General features: G+C 47.8%; 1 protein-coding gene across 1 annotated transcript in view; it reads right to left on the reverse strand.

Annotated features, from left to right (window-relative positions):
- Nucleotides 1–16,529, reverse strand: part of LOC118689948 (vesicle-associated membrane protein 2-like) — a 62,709-nt gene extending 46,180 nt beyond the window's left edge. The window contains exon 1 of the mRNA XM_036388439.2: nt 16,399–16,529. Within this exon, the coding sequence (XP_036244332.1) occupies nt 16,399–16,400 (2 nt within the window). The 5' untranslated portion in view covers nt 16,401–16,529. The remainder of the gene's footprint in view (nt 1–16,398) is intronic.
- Between the last annotated feature and the right edge of the window lie 271 nt (nt 16,530–16,800).

Genomic DNA, 16,800 nt, shown 5'->3' on the forward strand with positions numbered 1-16,800 from the left:
GAATGGTGACCCCAGTGTGATTTGGGACTAAACTGTATTGCCCTGTGGATTCAGGATGACCCGTGGATTTGGGACTAAACTATATTGTCCCATGGATTCGGGATGACCCATGGATTCGGGGAAATAGGATTTGAATACTAAACTATTGGCAAAATATATCAATTACAGCTATTGGTGTTTGTTAAATATGAGTGTAAAAGACCTTGAAGATAAGTGCTTTGTAAACTGGGAAAAGCTATAAAACTGAACTAACATTTAGAAGAATACATATATATATGTACTATAATATGCTGTTTGAACCTTTGTATAACTCTTAGTTCTAAATGAAATATATGGATTTATTTGAATATGTACTTCTGGAAATGCTGCAACTCTGTGGTTAAAAGAAAAAGGGGGAATTGTAGGGGGACACAGTATGGGTAAATGAAGGTAATATAGAATACAATCTTATCCCCCATCAAGTTGCAGCTGAACCAATTACGAAAAATTAGGAGCAGGCCTGATGTTAACAGGCCACAGCTGTAGCCAATAAGAACAGTGGCATAAAAGAGTGGATTGGTGGGAGCTGGAGTCACAGAGTCAGAGGGTTACTGCAAGGACCAGGAACAGTCAGTGTTTAGAGGAGATGCCTGTGAGGAACGTCGGGGAGCTATGAAACTCTGGTGATACGGAATCCTTGCACTATAATGATAATAGAACTCTTGATATAGAAGACAACAGGGACCCAGCAGGGCAGGGGATCTCTGCTGACATAACCTGAACCAAAGCTTTTTCCCAGAGCTCTCCACCCATGAAGATTTCCTAGCTCACCAGATGCATTTCTGCCTTTCTTTCTGGGATAAGCTCCATGCTGTTTCTGACCCTGGCAGGACCTGCTCAGACTATTAAAGTGACTTTTTAAGATGAATTGCAATTATGTCAGTCTCTTGTCAGTCTGTCAGGATCTGTTTGCAGGGTGCATCAGGCTGCGGTCACCGCACAGGGCACTGCAATGGGGCGGGAATTTAGGACTACAGCTCCAAGGTTATTTTGACACCACAGAAGTGGAGGCTGCACCAGACAGGAAAAAAGCCCCAATTCCCACTAATAACCCTTTAGCTACAACATATAATCTCAAGTACTTAGCCAGCCATCTAACTACCCTTTATCTCCAACAAAAAACCCTACTCCTTCCTATTCCCCTCTTTTATGTTTGAACTAACTATTTTCTCCAGGTGTTTTTTTACCTTGTCATAATCCATTACCTTCATATGCTTTGATCTTTCCATAGAGAATTTATTTTCTCTCTTCAAAGATCTTTTCTAGTCAGAAGATATTTTCCTCACTCCACAGGCTCTGTTCCATTCAGATATCCCAGCAGGATGCTTATTTTTCCCTGCTTTTTTTAAAAAATATTTTTTTAATTTATGAACATTTAAGAACTCAACTTTCAAATTAGAACCAAGCCAGGCAAGTTTATTCCTGATGACACAAGAAGTGGCCTCTGATGAAAAATCTAAAAGACGTACACGTTGTGTACACACTGCTGGAGCAAATTCACTCCACAGAAGGTTTTGTGAGGCAAAATAGTTACAGGAGAGCAAAGATATTCAAAGGTCAGTCCTAGACCAACAGTTGTTATTCTGAAGGAAAATAATCCAGAAAATATATTCTATACAGCTACATTTGCCTTAGTTTTCCAAGGAGATTTTAATTCTTCTTTGGTTCATTTGTCAATGTTTGTGTTGTGTAAATCTGTGCAGTGCTGAGGTTGCCAGCATTGCAAGAATCAATTTGCTTTCCTTACCATGTACATGACAGACTGGGGACAAACAGGCAGGAGAAAGATGCTGGATGCATCCTCTTCCACCTGGTAGGGTATTGTATTACTATAGCCCAGGATTTTCTTCTTCTATGAACAGGGCCAGTTCCTGTGCAGGCAGGGGTCACCCATTGTCCTTCTGTGAAATAAATTCTCCACTTCTCTGATGCTGTAGGCACAAGCTTAAAATAATTGTTCCTGGTTTGTTGTCATTAGGCTTATTACAAATGATACCTCCATGTGGAGAGGGTGAGCACCAGCAGCACATCCTGGGTACAGCAAAGTGACAAGAAACAAGAGCTCTGCAAAGCCAGATCCCCAGCCTGGACAGGAGCCACCCCAGTGCACTGGACCCCAAAAACAAAATGTTAAATTCCAGCATTTAAATTTGTCAAGTAACTTCTCCATTGTAGATATTCTGAACAACAAACAGAACAAATTTCCCATCCCAAACCAAGGCATCTAATGCACACACCACCATAGAAAAACCAGCAGCCTCTCAGAGCTTGACTTCTAAAGACAGAACAAAACACTGAACTGTCAAACAGAACATGCTTGAAATCATAATGTTCATATGTAAAACAGCTCTTGCACAGCATCATGGAAAATTCTGAACTGATCTTTCTTTATACACATTTGCACAAAGCAACTGTCTTTATAAATAGCAGCAATTTGAAAAAAAACATCTGCATGCTCCCAGGCAGAGGTGTTTGTTCCTGTGCTGAATATCTTCTCACCTTAAATCTCACACTTCTTGGGGAGTGTTAATATCTTCCCTTAATCCTTGCAAGGTCAACTTGTCTTTGTGATGTCTGAGCTATGCACCCTGAGCGTTTATCTGGACACACCTAAGAGCAAATTCTGTGTAAAATCTATGTAAAAAAAAATCACATAGGTATTTAGAAATACAAAATACACCACAAGTAAAGTAAAGGCTTTAAGGAAAAGTAAAGGCCTCTCAAGAAGAACCCTGCTTTGGGTATAAGGAGTTCCCAGTTCCAAACAAGCCCCCACTACTTGGGCAATGGTTTAATAATTGAAGATAACCAAACAAAGTCCTTTTCTTTTTTCTTCTTCTTTCCTTTGTTGTGCTTTGCAGACCAGAGGCAGAGACAGCAGTAATTTCATTCTCTGCACAACAGAGAGGCAGAGTGATCCCAGCCAGGCTGTCCTTGTGCCCTCCTCACTTTGTCCATCATGACAATTCTCAGTTTTCTGTGCTGCTCCCAAAAAAAGGATCCACCAGGTAGGAGCTTGTCAGAACAGAAAATGCAAAGGCTTTAGAGAAATTCAAAAGTTCTGTAAGAAAGAGTCGAGGCCCTCACCTCAATCCCTCACATATTCTAAATTAATTTTCTTCTGACCCCAGCCCACACCCAGTCTGTTCTGTTATGAAAGAATGAGCAGAGTTTGCCTAGTTTGTTCTCTCCAAGAGACAGCCAAGAAGAATAAACGCAGATTATTCTACTTTGACCAAATTGAAGGAAATTGTAGCTCAGAGCAGAGGGATTCCCTTTGTTCATCTGACAACACAAAGGAATTACTGCAATCCTGTCTGCTGTCACCACTGACAGGCTGTTGGATGTGTTTCTGTTGCTACTCCTTCCTCATTTACCTGCAAAATCCCTTCAGCAAACTGCACCATCAGTTTCAAAGCAAAACAAAGACAACAGAAATCAACCTCAGCCACTGCAGAAAATCCCTTCCACTGGAGGGGTTTTACAAATGGTTACATGTGCCCAAACAGTGAAGCACAAACACTCTGCTCCACTTTGAGGAAAGAGCTGCCTTTGCTGTAAACACACAAAAAGTACCAGAACAGACCCAGAGACAGGCACCAGCACCAAAGGACAAAAAAAAACCCAAAAAAAACCCCCAAAAAATCAAGGGAAAAAAAAAACACAACAAAAAACCCCACCAAACCAAAAAAAAAAAAAAAAAAAAAGTGAAGTTTTAAATTAAACAAACACTTGGTCAGTCACATTGAGGTTTTGTTAAATGTCTAATATTTTGCAATATTTAGGGATTTTTCATGTTCACTCAGCAAAAGTACTGCTCAGTTCATTGGGAGTTACCTTCTAAACTACTTTTGGCTACTTTTTTCATGTTTCCCTTCACACTGTGCAGTGCTCCCGCAGTGCCTCAGAGGGAAAGCCCCTGGTACAGGAGGATTTGGCTCTGAGCTGAGCCTGATCCAGTCAGCAGCCACGTTCTGAGGCTTCTGGGTTTGCCTCCCCACCCAGATCTGACCTTCTGCACCCCTTTTCCCTTTGCTGCTTAGCACTCATCTCCTCAGGGCCTTCAGGCCTTGCAGCCCCTCAGTGCCACCAGATGTGTGAGTGCTGGTTCCCCCCCTGGAGCAGGACCTGCAGGTTCCTCCAGGACCACAGAGAGTTACTGAGAAACCCTGGTGCCCCTTGGTCCTTGCCAGCACACAGGAACGGGGGATTCCAGGAGGAGCTCTGCTCTCTGGGGTCCCTGTTTCCTTTCCCAAGGTTTTTCAGAGGAATTTTGCTCTGTGGGTTCCTTGTTTCCTTTTCCAAGGTTCTAGAGACAAATTTTGCTCTCTGGGGTCCCTGTTTCCCTCTCCACGGTTTTACAGAAGAACTCTGCTCTGTGGGTTCCTTTTTTCTCTCTCCAGGGTTCCAGAGAGGAGCTCTGCTCTGTGGGTTCCTTGTCTCCTTTTCCAAGGTTTTCCAGAGGAATTTTGCTTTGTGGGTTCCTTGTTTTCCTCTCCAAGGTTTTTCAGAGGAATTTTGCTCTGTGGGTTCCTTGTCTCCTTTTCCAAGGTTTTTCAGAGGAGTTTTGCTCTGTGGGGTCCCTCTCTCCCTCTCCAAGGTGCAGGCCCTCTCTTGGTTCACACACACCAACACTCAGAGTTGTTCTTCCTTCTGCCCCAATATTTGGTGTTTGACTCCAATTGTTGTGTTTTACTCCAAGTCCTTTCTGCAGGACAGGTTTCAGCATCCAGGCTGCTCCTGGAGCAGGAAGGGCTGGGCTGCCACAGGCACATCAGGACTGAGCAGGATTTGTCCCCAAAGCTGTGCTGGTGAAGGAGCTCTTGAGCAAGCAGCTCTCTGGGAGTCAGCACCAAGGAAAGCACCAAATGCAGAGTGCCTGACTGGCTTGGCCAGGTGGGGTTGAACAGGAAAAGGACCTGTCAGCTGTGATTTCTGTTAGGAGATCATCCTACTGCTAAGACATCTCAGTCTGCACAGAACTTACTCAAATCTGCTCATTCTCCCCCAGAGTCAAGTGCATAAGGGTGATTGTCACTGCAAGGGCAATGAAGATGCTGATGGAAAGGTCTGTGCTGGAACATTGCTGCTGCTGAAGCCACAGATCAGGCACAGAGATGAAACACAAGAGAGCACATCACCTCATGTGCATGCAGCAATGAGGCTGATGTGGAAATGTCATTCCTGCCAGCATGCCAAGAGGTGTGGGGCACATTCTGCCTTCCCATTCCCTCCCCCATCTCCCTAAAATGTTCAATGCAAAGAAAAAAGCATCAAGGTGTTAAGTGACTTGAAATATTTTTGTATTTGTATCATCTAGTAAACAAAGTTGCTGAAAAATGTCATTGTGTGATCTTCACATGTGTGTGGGAGACCAGCTCAGCTGTCAGGGAATGACTGTACAGCTCCCTGCTGGAAAGAAGAAGTCAAACATTTCACAAGCAGACTTTTATAGCCTGCTGGGATCTCTGCTGAACACTTGGGATATCCAGGCTGGCAGTGGCCTCCAGGAGGGTGGATATCTGCTGATTCATGCTGGCACTGCCCACCCCAAGGGAGCTGTCCCAGGTGCCAATCAGCAGAAACGCTCCCAGCACAGCTCTGACACCAGCTCAGCAAATTCTGCCTTCACACCCTGGGTGAGCCAGTGGGACAGAGGTCACCACCAAACCCCAAACCCCAAACCCCAAACCCCAAACCCCATCACCTTCTGAGGTGCAGGAATCAGCCCAGCAGCCAGAGCCTCCTGGAAGGGCTGCTCTGTCACTCAGCGCCCTTGGGATGTTTTTGCTGCTATTGATTCAAGCTCTTTGTTCCTCTGCTTCCCTTCCCCTTTCCCCACCTCAGCTGTCACAGGGTGGCAGCTGCTGGCACCAGGTGCTGTCTCTGGGCACACCTGGAAGTGATTCTGCTGCAGATGTGTGAGGGGAATCTGTCAGAGCTATCAGCAAACCCAGCTGCAGTTCAGAAACAGGTTCAGTTCAGAAACAGGTTGAGTTCAGAAACAAGTTCAATTCAGAAACAAGTTCGATTCAGTTCCCACAAGTCAGCCTAAAAAGAGTGAGGGGGAGAGGGGATGAGAGAGTTTTGTCTCTTTTTTCAGTGTTGCTCAGATCACTGACAGCAGTAAGGAATGTACAGGCACAGAATGCCCCTTAAACTCCAAAATAATGCACAGAACACTGACCCCTGCAGCAGTCTGTGGCACCAGCTGGTGGGGCCAGCAGAGCAGGTCTGTGCCCTCTGCCTTGCTGCAGCACACTGGAATTCAGGCCCTGCACAGGGCAGTCACCAGCAGATAGAGAGGAGCTATTCTTGGATGTGAATCCAAATGAACAAATGCAATTTCTAACCATTGACCTCCTGTAGTAGATAACAAGTGGGTTTAGGGATAATTAATAATTTTCATAATTTCTAGGAAAGCTTTATCAGGATCCTTACATTTCTAAAACGCTGACACATCACACGACCCCAGACTTCAGTGTGTGAAAAGCACTGAGTGCATCACAGCACCCCCAGCTCCCAGAGGTTTCTGTGTGTGCAGGGGGTGCTGAGAAGCCCAGGCCAGGTCCCAGGACCTTTCCCTGATGGATGCACAGCTGCCCTCCCACAGGCTCCATGCTGTGAGCTGAGCACTTTGGGTGGATCACTGCCTGGGAGGGTTCAGAGATTGATTCCAGCAAGAAATGCAGTTGGCATGGGAAACTCACTGCTCACCTCCTCCAGAGGTACACAAAATCTACAGTGAGGAGGGAGATCTGAGAGGCAGGGAAGGTGCTGGGCTAGGGATCCATCCAACTTTTGGTGGTGCCTTAGGATGTCAGCTTTTATATGTTTCAGATCCTGTAGTGCATCAGTGCATCACTCCAAACTCCACACAGAGTGTGAGTTCCTGTCCTCACAGTTTGGTCACACAAAACAATCCCTCTGGGCCTGAGATCCATGGACACCCCACAGCCTCAGGACCCAAAAAGTACAAACAAAGGTGAATGGGGGGAGCAAACTGGGGGTCAATGACTTCATTAGATTAAGCTTTAATTGGAGAATTAACCCCTGATATGTGAATGGACCAAACTTATAATTGTCTGAAAAACTGGTGCCCATTGTCCAGCTTGGGTGTAGCCTCTGGGAGAAGCCTCTGTAGCCTCTGGCTGTTGAATGTGGATGGGACAGCCTGGTCAGAGAGAGAGATTCCTCAGGATTTTATCTTTTATATTTTTCACATCCTGTACTGCATCAGTGCATAACTCTAAACTCACTATAAACTCCATAACCTGTCAGCTGCTGTTCTCCCTTTTATTCAGACAAAACAATTCCTCTCCAGGCCTGGAACCCAAGGACACCCCACAGCCTCAGGCTGCAAAAAGGACAAACAAAAGTGAATGGGGGGAGCAAACTGGGGGTAAATGACTTCATTAGCTGAAGCTGTAATTGGAGAATTAACCCCTGATATGTGAATGGACCAAATTTATAATTGTCTGAAACACTGGTGCCCATTGTCCAGCTTGGGTGTAGCCTCTGGGAGAAGCCTCTGTAGCCTCTGGCTGTTGAATGTGGATGGGACAGCCTGGTCAGAGAGAGAGATTCCTCAGGATTTTATCTTTTATATTTTTCACATCCTGTACTGCATCAGTGCATAACTCTAAACTCACTATAAACTCCATAACCTGTCAGCTGCTGTTCTCCCTTTTATTCAGACAAAACAATTCCTCTCCAGGCCTGGAACCCAAGGACACCCCACAGCCTCAGAACCCAAAAAGGACAAACAAAAGTGAATGGGGGGTGGCTGTTGAAGGCCTTCAATAAATCCCCACTTTATTATTTGAACTCTGCTCTAGGCAGCCCCTGCAAGGCATCCCCTGGTGCCCAGGCCAGGGGCACTCCCTGCCTGCTGTGGCTGACCCCTCTCCATGCTGCAGGGGCAGGGATTTTCCTTCTCCTCTGCTGTGGCCTGCACACCCCACTTGGGACCAACACATTTGGTTTTATTGAAGTGACCACTGTGCTCTGCTGGGGCAGCACTTCCAGGAGCAGCTCCAAGGCTGCCCCCAGACCCCCAGGGCCCTGTGACCCTTGCAGGGAGCTGGGAGCTGGCACCAGGCTGGGGCAGCCTGTGCTGAAGGTGAAGCTCACCTGCAGAGAACCTGGGTTTTGTTCTCTGTGGGAAGAACACAAACTTTTGCATCCAAGACAAATTTAATAATGCATTCCAATGATCTGCATTTTTCCAAGCTGCTCCATTCCCTCCCTTCCTGAATACCATATGTTTGCCCATTCTATCACAGGGATTTCTGTGGCATCCACTGCCAGTGGGTTGAAAATCAAAGTTATCATGGATGAAACGTCAGGATCTTGAATGTTTGGGAAACGGCCAAATGTTAGTTTAATTAACTCCAACATACTCAATTATGAGTGACCTTTTCAAAGAGAGCCAGAGAAGCACCGAGGCTGGAAGCAGCCTCTGGAGATTATCTAGTGCAACCATCTGCTCAAAGCAGAGCCCATCACATGGACTTGCTCAGGACACCATCCAGTCAAACCTTTCATTATCTCCCAAAACAATTTTCCAAACATCTCTCCTCAACACAAGCACTGCAAGAAGTCCTTCAAGAAGTTACTTCAAACCAAATTTTCCAACTTCATTTCCTTGAATGCAAAAAAGTGTTTTGATAATTCTGTAATGACACATTTTCCAGAATAGGAAATAAGAAAAAAACACTCTTGCTACAATGACTGCATTTTTAATACTGTTTGCTTTTCAAATTTCAATTACTAATTAAAAATGTAAAATTTCAATATACAAATTCCCACCTGGATCTTGTGTAAGATCACATCTTAAAAGAAAACCAGCACCTCTCCAGTACCAAGCAGTAAGAAGAGCTCAATTCAACACTCATCACTGTGTGTTTCCTCTTTTCAGCTCTTTTCCAGATCACATAGGGAGTTCTGGAAACTCTGGGGACACATTTCTGCCTGCTCAGGCTCCAGCCCATGGAGCCTCATTCTTTTTAGGGACCACTGGATGGGACAGGACCCACCAGAGCCTCTGGGCTGTTCCCACCACGCAGCAGCTCTGCCTCTGTCTCCAGCTGCTTGCAAGGGCTGCTGCAGTTCCCTGTGCTTTCCACAGGCTCCAAAACAATGAATTTCCACTGAGGGTCACAGCACAGACCCCTCACAAACACAAACTTTCAGCTCTCTGGTGCTTCCAAACGTGCAGCGCCCACATTTTGGAAACCATGACCATCCATCTACTGGTTCACACTGGAAGTGCACTGCAATGCAGTGAGAGAGATGAGAAAGATGAGAATGTACTTCAAAAAAAACCCCAAAAAACCCCAAACTAAACAAAACACAACCCCTGAAACGTTATGGGGTTTATCTTCTAAAAGGTTGTCATAGGAGAATCTCTGCTTTCCAGAAGAGTTCTCTTTTGATGCTGTGATACTGAGTCCAGGTGTAATTTAAAACACAGATAAATTAAATTTTTCTCTCATTTATTCTGAAATAGAAATACTTTTATTTTACTTATTAAATTTTTCATCCAAAAAGATCAAGGAACTGGATCATGTAATTCAGATTATTTGGTCAGAAACCTCCATTCTAAATATATAACCAAGCACAGAGGCAGCAATATAACTGCAACCAACAAAACACTTGCAAAGGTACAGACAGCTCTATTTCAATGAGTTACTCACTAATTTACACTGAAAAAACATGAGGTTGTCATAGCTGAGCAGTTAAAAAACCCCACCTTGCAATCACTTGATGCTTCTGCAGTGAATAATGCAAAAGGGTTTCGAGTGCTCAGCCACAGGCAGGGAAAAGGAATTGCATCATTCCAGAAACCCAGGCCGGTTAATTGCAGGTAATGGCCATGAATAATGACAGCAGAGAGTGCTCAGTGACGTAGGAGAGTAGGAGAGGCAATATTGTCCCTCTGAGCTGGAGCTGCTTCAAACAAACAGTTTGGTCAGCCTGAGCTCACTGGTGCCTGTCTGTGCTGCTGGAGCTGGGCAGGTTGGGCTGGCAGGGAGCAGCTCCAGGGGCTCTGCACCCACGGACTGGCAGAGGAGCACAGTGGGGTTCAGTATTTCTGATTTCTCTGTCTGGTGGTTAACGACTCGAATGCACAGAGCTGATGCTTTGTTGGACTGGTTGCTCCCTCTTTGCCAGGACCCAGCACATCCCTCTGGCTGTCCTGAGCAGCCCAGACCCTGCCAGGGGGCTCAGAGACCCTGGCATGGAGCCCAAAACACCTCTGGGTTTGATTGTGACCCATGGAGCAAATTACCAACCTCATATGAAGATCAGCAAGCCACAACAGTTTAGGTAGAATAATAGTGAAGTTATCACGGGGTGGAAAAGTAGATTTTGGGGTTTTTGGTATGGGGGTTCAGGGGGCAAGATGGAGGGAACTGGGTGTGTCCAGCCTTTCTCCTTCTTCTTCTTGGCCTCCATCTTCTGCTGTGATGTTGGCACTTTGGGATTGGTTTAGAGTAGAAGCTCACTGTCTAACACAGGTGATGGGTATTGGGAAGTAACTGTAAACATTGTACACATTGTAGTTTTTAGTATAAAGACATAACCCCACCCCAGGGGCAGGCAGAGTGCCTGGAACTGTCCTGCTGGATGGACCTCGGCAGGGCAGGAGAAAGAATTTTATAGATAAGAAACAATGAACAACCTTGAGACCGAGAAATGAAGAGCCCTGACTCCTTTGAGCGCTGGGCTGGGAAAAGAGACTTTGGAACTCTTCTTGGGGTCACTGTGAGCAGCCAGAGACCCCAACAGCTCTTTTTTCCTGCCTTCCACCCTTCTTCCCACTTGGTAGAAAGCCCAGTGGCAGTCAAGGAGAGGGAGAACATGGAACCCATTCCTGCCCTCAGCCCTGCCTGTTCATCCCCCACCCAGGAACATTCTCCACACCCCTGCACACAAATGTGGCTCTGCCTGGGGCTCTACAGCCTGATCAGGAAGACATTAATTACAGAAATAGTTCCCGAAGAAGGAGAAATGTTCCTTTGCCAGACCAATTCATCTGCTGCTGCAGCCACTCTCAGTGTCCTGTGAGTCACTCCACAGCTGGAGCTATCTGTGAAAAATGCTGGGAGTCAAGGGGAACAAGCTGTGGTGATGCACAGCAGAACAAGGGAGAGCTAAGTCACAAGGAAAGGGATCTCCAAACTACATGTATTTGGGTTTCATGCATTTGGGTTTCATCTATTTCACATTAGCCAGTTTGGAAGAATGTTTATTAGGACACAATCTTTGCCTGCACTTGTCACATATCCTTCCCATTAGCTCCTTTCTGAGATTACTTCCTTGGCTGAGGCCCTCAAGACACCACACGGTTTGATCTCCACACTTGCAAGCACTCATCACCCAAATATCCAAAAGATTTATGACCTACTTGGGCCACCCTTACTTCCAAGAGCAAGGTGAGTGTATGAGGAACAGCACCTCATGTGAGCTGGAAGCATTTATTTCTATTGCAGTACATGGAGCTGATCTGTGTCTGCATGATGCCACAAGGGAGCAAGTCAGGGGAAGCCAACAGTGAATAAAGCACCTGAATCCCCCTGGTGATGTCTCCAGGCAGCAGCTCCTTCTCCTTAAAGGCTCTTACAAAGAGCTGTGAGCCTCAGAACCAGCACAGGGGTCAGGACAGAGCTGTGCTGAAAGTTGGGCTCTTCCCACTCCTCAGCATCCTTTCCAATGTCCACAGCCCTGCTGCTCTGAGCTCAGCCTGGTTATTTTCACTACAAGCTCCATTACAGGCCCTAGATGAGAAGAGCAGCTCCACAGCCATGGCTGTGTAAGCCAGCCCAAGCCATCATCTCTGGCTGGCTGCAGGAGGGGCAGAATGGCAGCAAATGTCACCCCTGACCTGGGCTGGCTGGGAATGAGCACGGGCCACCAGGTATGAAACCCTGAGAGCTCCAGGGGGCTCCCATCTTCCTGCACCCTGGCTCTACAGAGCCCTTGTGGAAGACATTTCTGAGGGAGCACAGACACAGCTGCATCCCTCTGAACGTGTCTCCCTCCATCTCCTGCTTGCTGGACCTGCCCAGGACATGCCCTGGCTGAATGCACTCCTGTAAGGCACTGAACTCCCTGCAAGCAGTGGATCAGGACTGTGAAGAGGATTATACTGAATTGTTTGTCTCTGCTGATTAGTACAAGAAAAGGGCAGGGAGATTTTGACAAGTTTTATAAAATTATGGCCACAAAAGCAGGGCTAAGCACTGCTCTGCAAACAACAGGAGACAATAGTCACGACATTGTCCTCAGAGAAACTGAACAGACACTCAACCAGAACAGACTCGCTCTGCTGCTGGAGCCATTTTAACCCCACCATCCCCTCCTTGCTGCTCTAAAACAAGCACAAGAATAATTTTTTTAAGAAGCTCGAACTGCTGCCTGGGGAATGAGGTAGGACTTTGCCCCAGGTGCTTTTGCTGTCTCACAGAAGGTGTCCCTGCCATGGTGCTGCACTAATGCAGCCAGAGGCAGCCTGGCCACTGAGCTGCCTGATGGCCCCATGCCTCCAGCTGCTATGGTATGGGATTGCCCATTGAGCTGCGTGAAAAATGCATGTATTTTATGATTGGCTTGATGCAAATATTAAAATGAATATTATATGTGTTGTGTTAGAAAGTAATGCTGTATTAATTCTCTTAAGTAGTGCGTTAAATATAGTTTTAGGTTATAAAAAAAGTTAAAATAGAAACTATGCTATGTAGGATACTTTCTTTAAAGAAAGGAGTGGCAGTGAGACAGCAGCCCCAGGACACCTGAATCTTTCAGAGAAAGAGAATTTATTGCCCCATTATCAGAAGAAATGAACTTCTTCCCACCTCAAAGGCACTTTTAGGATTCAGAGGAAGAAGCTGACACTGCCCAGACAGAATCCTGTGTTTGAATGGAATTTATGCATCATGGATGAGGTGTATGAATATGCAACAGGTTATTGTTTTTAAGGGTTAATCCTCTGTTAACCTGGGTCCTTTTTCAGGCTTGTGCTGCCCAGAAAAGGTACCCAGACATCCGTAACTCTTTGTTTCTATTGTCTCATATTGTCCTAATTCAAATTGTCCAAATTACTATTACTCTAATTGTATTACTATTTTTATAACAATTTTATTACTATTACACTTTTAAAATGTTAAAAACAAGTGATTGGCGTTTTTCACAAGCTGTGGCCATTGCAAAGGAGACAAAACCACCACTTCACCTGCTGCTCCTGTCCTGTTTTCCAGCCAGGAACAAAGCCCAGGAGCACCTCAGCTCTGAGCACCATTTTGTCCTTCACTGCTCCTCACATCTCCTCCAAATGAGTTTGTGTGCTCTTCCTCACACCTGGAACAACTTTCCCAGCTCTGCTGGCAGGTCTGACCTTTCCCTGTTCTTGCTTTAAACACCTTTTATGTCCTTCTCCTTTCATTTCATTGATTTTACAGCTTCCCCTCCTCTGCCTGCGTAAAGGTGAAAGTTCTGTTACCTGGATGGATCCCACCTGCCCTGGGTTGTGCTCACTGTGAGAGGCCACAGGCACAGATTCCCACCTGATGTGGACCATGCAGCTCTGCTGGGGTGACACACAGCCACGGGTCCCAGAAAACACGGTGAATAAGGAACACTGTTCTCTGGTTTCCAAAACAAGGGCGAGATCAGGCAGAGCCTGCTCCGTGTCAGCTCCAAACCAACAGGGAGCTGCTGCCACACACTGCAGAGCTCCTCAGCCAGGACACCACAAACTGAGCACCTGACACCTTACTGAGGGAACAAAACCCACCAGGAGAATGAAATACAAAGAAACATGAAATACAAAGAACTCCCCCGAGGTTCAGACACTCCCCAAGCTGGAGACTTTTTCCTGAGCTGGAAACTGGGAAAGCGTTCTGGGAATAGCTCAGCACAGCCCTGTACCTTCCTGAGCAAACCCTGCAAGCTGCTGCAGGGGACAGCACAGGGGCTGGGTGGGGCTGGCACCTGGCCCAGGGCAGATCTTTACCCCAGCAGTGGAGTCAGAGCACCCTGGGTGTCAGCGCAGGGCTGGGCAGGCACAGGAGGAGCCCAGCACTGCCACAGCTGGCACAGCAGCACGAGGGGCCTCGGAGAGCAGCTGCCTCTGATGGCCAGGCAGCTCCAGCTGCTGCTGCAAGGCAGGAGCCAGCCCACCCTCACCTCTGGGGCTCAGCAGCAGCTCCAGGGACATGACACCCATGGAGATGTTCAAAGGAAAGGTTTCATTGCAACATCTGGCAGTGAAACAGAAGCTAGCTGACACTCTCAATGACAAGGTGCTTATTTGCCTTGGTTTTCTTTCAATTATCAAACTGAAAGGCCATTTGGCTAAATTAGACAAAAACTGCCTTCCCATTTTCCTCTAATTTTTGTCAGAAGTCTGATGTAAAGCACCTACAGAAGAAGTATGACCAAGTTATATCAGTACCACCCTTTCTACTTAATTTACAAATACTCTCATGAAAACCTACATACACTGAGACTGAAACACATACAGGTTATGTTAAACATCATCTGATTATTGCTTAGTGTCAGAACAGCTCAGGTTGTACAAAACTGCAGCAGCAAACTCATATATTAATCATTGAAGAACAGCTCACGTACAAATAAAAGTGTTTGATGTCATCATCTGGCTCAACAGAAACCCAGCCAGGCAACAGGAGCCTACAATGAACTGGCTTTAACTGACAGGCTTCAGTGTTTGCATAAGGAATCTTCTATTAGAAAGTGGTTTTTTGAATTCCAAGGAGTTCCTTGCTTTAGAAATATTTTGGACAAAAGCTTCTTGTCTGAGATATTATCTAGGAGACAGCATTAAAGACAAAAGCTAACATTTCAGAATATGCCATTGCAGACTCTATTTTGAAAATGCCTCCTGAAGAACAGTTGGTTATTGGAAATATTTTTAAAGCAATTTAATCACAGATTCCCAAGGCAGTCTGCACTCCTCATGTTCTCTGAATCAACCAAGCTCCTTGCAGGATCACCCAGTACCAGCACAAGTGACTGTTTGTTTGAGACATCTTCCTGGGCTCTCCCTTAAGGTCACTGGGAATGAGCCATGAATTGAGGCAATAGTAAAATGATGCACTCAGCTGCCTGAATCCTTTTGTGAATGAAGAGGGGTCTGATCAATTCCTCTCTACCTCAGCACAGTTCTGATTTCAGAAGGGACTTTGGGGGTTTCATCGCTGCCTACCAGAGAACGCTAACGCTTCCATTAATGCTCCATGTAAAAACTTGGAGCAGGTATTTTGAGAGATGGGAACAAGAAGGAACAGATTACTACCAAGCACTGCTGACAGGAAGCCATAGGCACTGGAGAAGGTGAGGCTGGCCTGATCAGACAGCTCCCGTCTGCGAGAGAGCGTTTCATTAGACACGGCAAGCAAACAGGACCCGTGTGCCGGGAGCAGCAGCGCCGGTGACTCATGCTATTGAACCACCCTGGCTCGAACCTGTTGAGGATCTTGGCCCAGCCTTCCCTTTTCAGCATGAATCCGACCAGAAACGTGCCAGTAACCCCCGGGCTGCTGGATAAACACGGGGAGAGCCCATCCGTGCGCTCAGGTGCAGCAGCAGCAGCAGCAGCAGCGGGTCCGACGGGCGGTGCTGCCGCAGCTCCGAGCGCGGCACCTGCCGAGCCCCCGCCCTGGCAGCCGCCCCAGCCCCGGCCGTGTCCATCCCCGGTCCGTGTCCATCCCCAGTCCTTGTCCATCCCCGGTCCGTGTCCATCCTTGCCGTGTGTCCATCCCCAGTCCTTGTTCATCCCCGCCCGGCCCCTGTCCATCCTTGCCGTGTGTCCATCCCCGGTCCTTGTCCATCCCCGACCCGTGTCCATCCTTGCCGTGTGTCCATCCCCAGTCCTTGTCCATCCCCGACCCGTGTCCGTCCTTGCCATGTGTCCACCCCCGATCCTTGTCCAGCCCCGGCCGTGTCCATTCCCGGTCCTTGTCCATCCCGGGTCCTTGTCCATCCCCGCCCGGCCCCTGTCCACCCCCGACCCGTGTCCATCCTTGCCGTGTGTCCACCCCCGACCCGTGTCCATCCTTGCCGTGTGTCCATCCCCGACCCGTGTCCATCCTTGCCGTGTGTCCATCCCCGGCCCCTGTCGATCCTTGCCGTGTGTCCATCCCGGGTCCTTGTTCATCCCCGACCCGTGTCTGTCCTTTGCCATGTGTCCACCCCCGATCCTTGTCCATCCCCGGCCCTTGTCCACCCCCGGTCCGTGTCCAGCCCCGACCCGTGTCCATCCTTGCCATGTGTGCAGCCCCGGCCAGCCCAGCCCCGGTGCGGTGCCGGCCGTGTGCCCGGCTGCCCGGTACTCACATGGCGAGCGGGGGCTGCGGGCTGCGCTGCTCCCTCTCCAGCAAAGATGGCTTTCGGCTCCGCGCCTGCTGCCAGCCGGCTCCTACTGTTGCAGGCTGTGTTGTTGGGAGAGGAGGGGTAGGCACCGGCTACTGAGCATGCCTGCGCCTCGCATCACAGCCCGGGAGCGGGGCGAGGCTCGGAGCGCCCCTCCACACCCTCCTGCCCGGAGCCGGCAGCGGGGACAGCGCCGGGTGTGGCACCGGGGTGGGCTCGCTGCGGCCTGGGGGACAGATGGACAGCGCTGGGTGTCTGTCTGACCACCCTCCCTCTGCCTCTCCTCGCCAGAAAGAAACATCCTTGAAAAGGAGAAGAACGACGGAAGGTGCTGCCGTTCGATCCCACGCTGTCGTGCGTGTCATT

The sequence above is a fragment of the Molothrus ater genome, chromosome 10, assembly GCF_012460135.2.
Source record: "Molothrus ater isolate BHLD 08-10-18 breed brown headed cowbird chromosome 10, BPBGC_Mater_1.1, whole genome shotgun sequence".
Taxonomy (NCBI): domain Eukaryota; kingdom Metazoa; phylum Chordata; class Aves; order Passeriformes; family Icteridae; genus Molothrus; species Molothrus ater.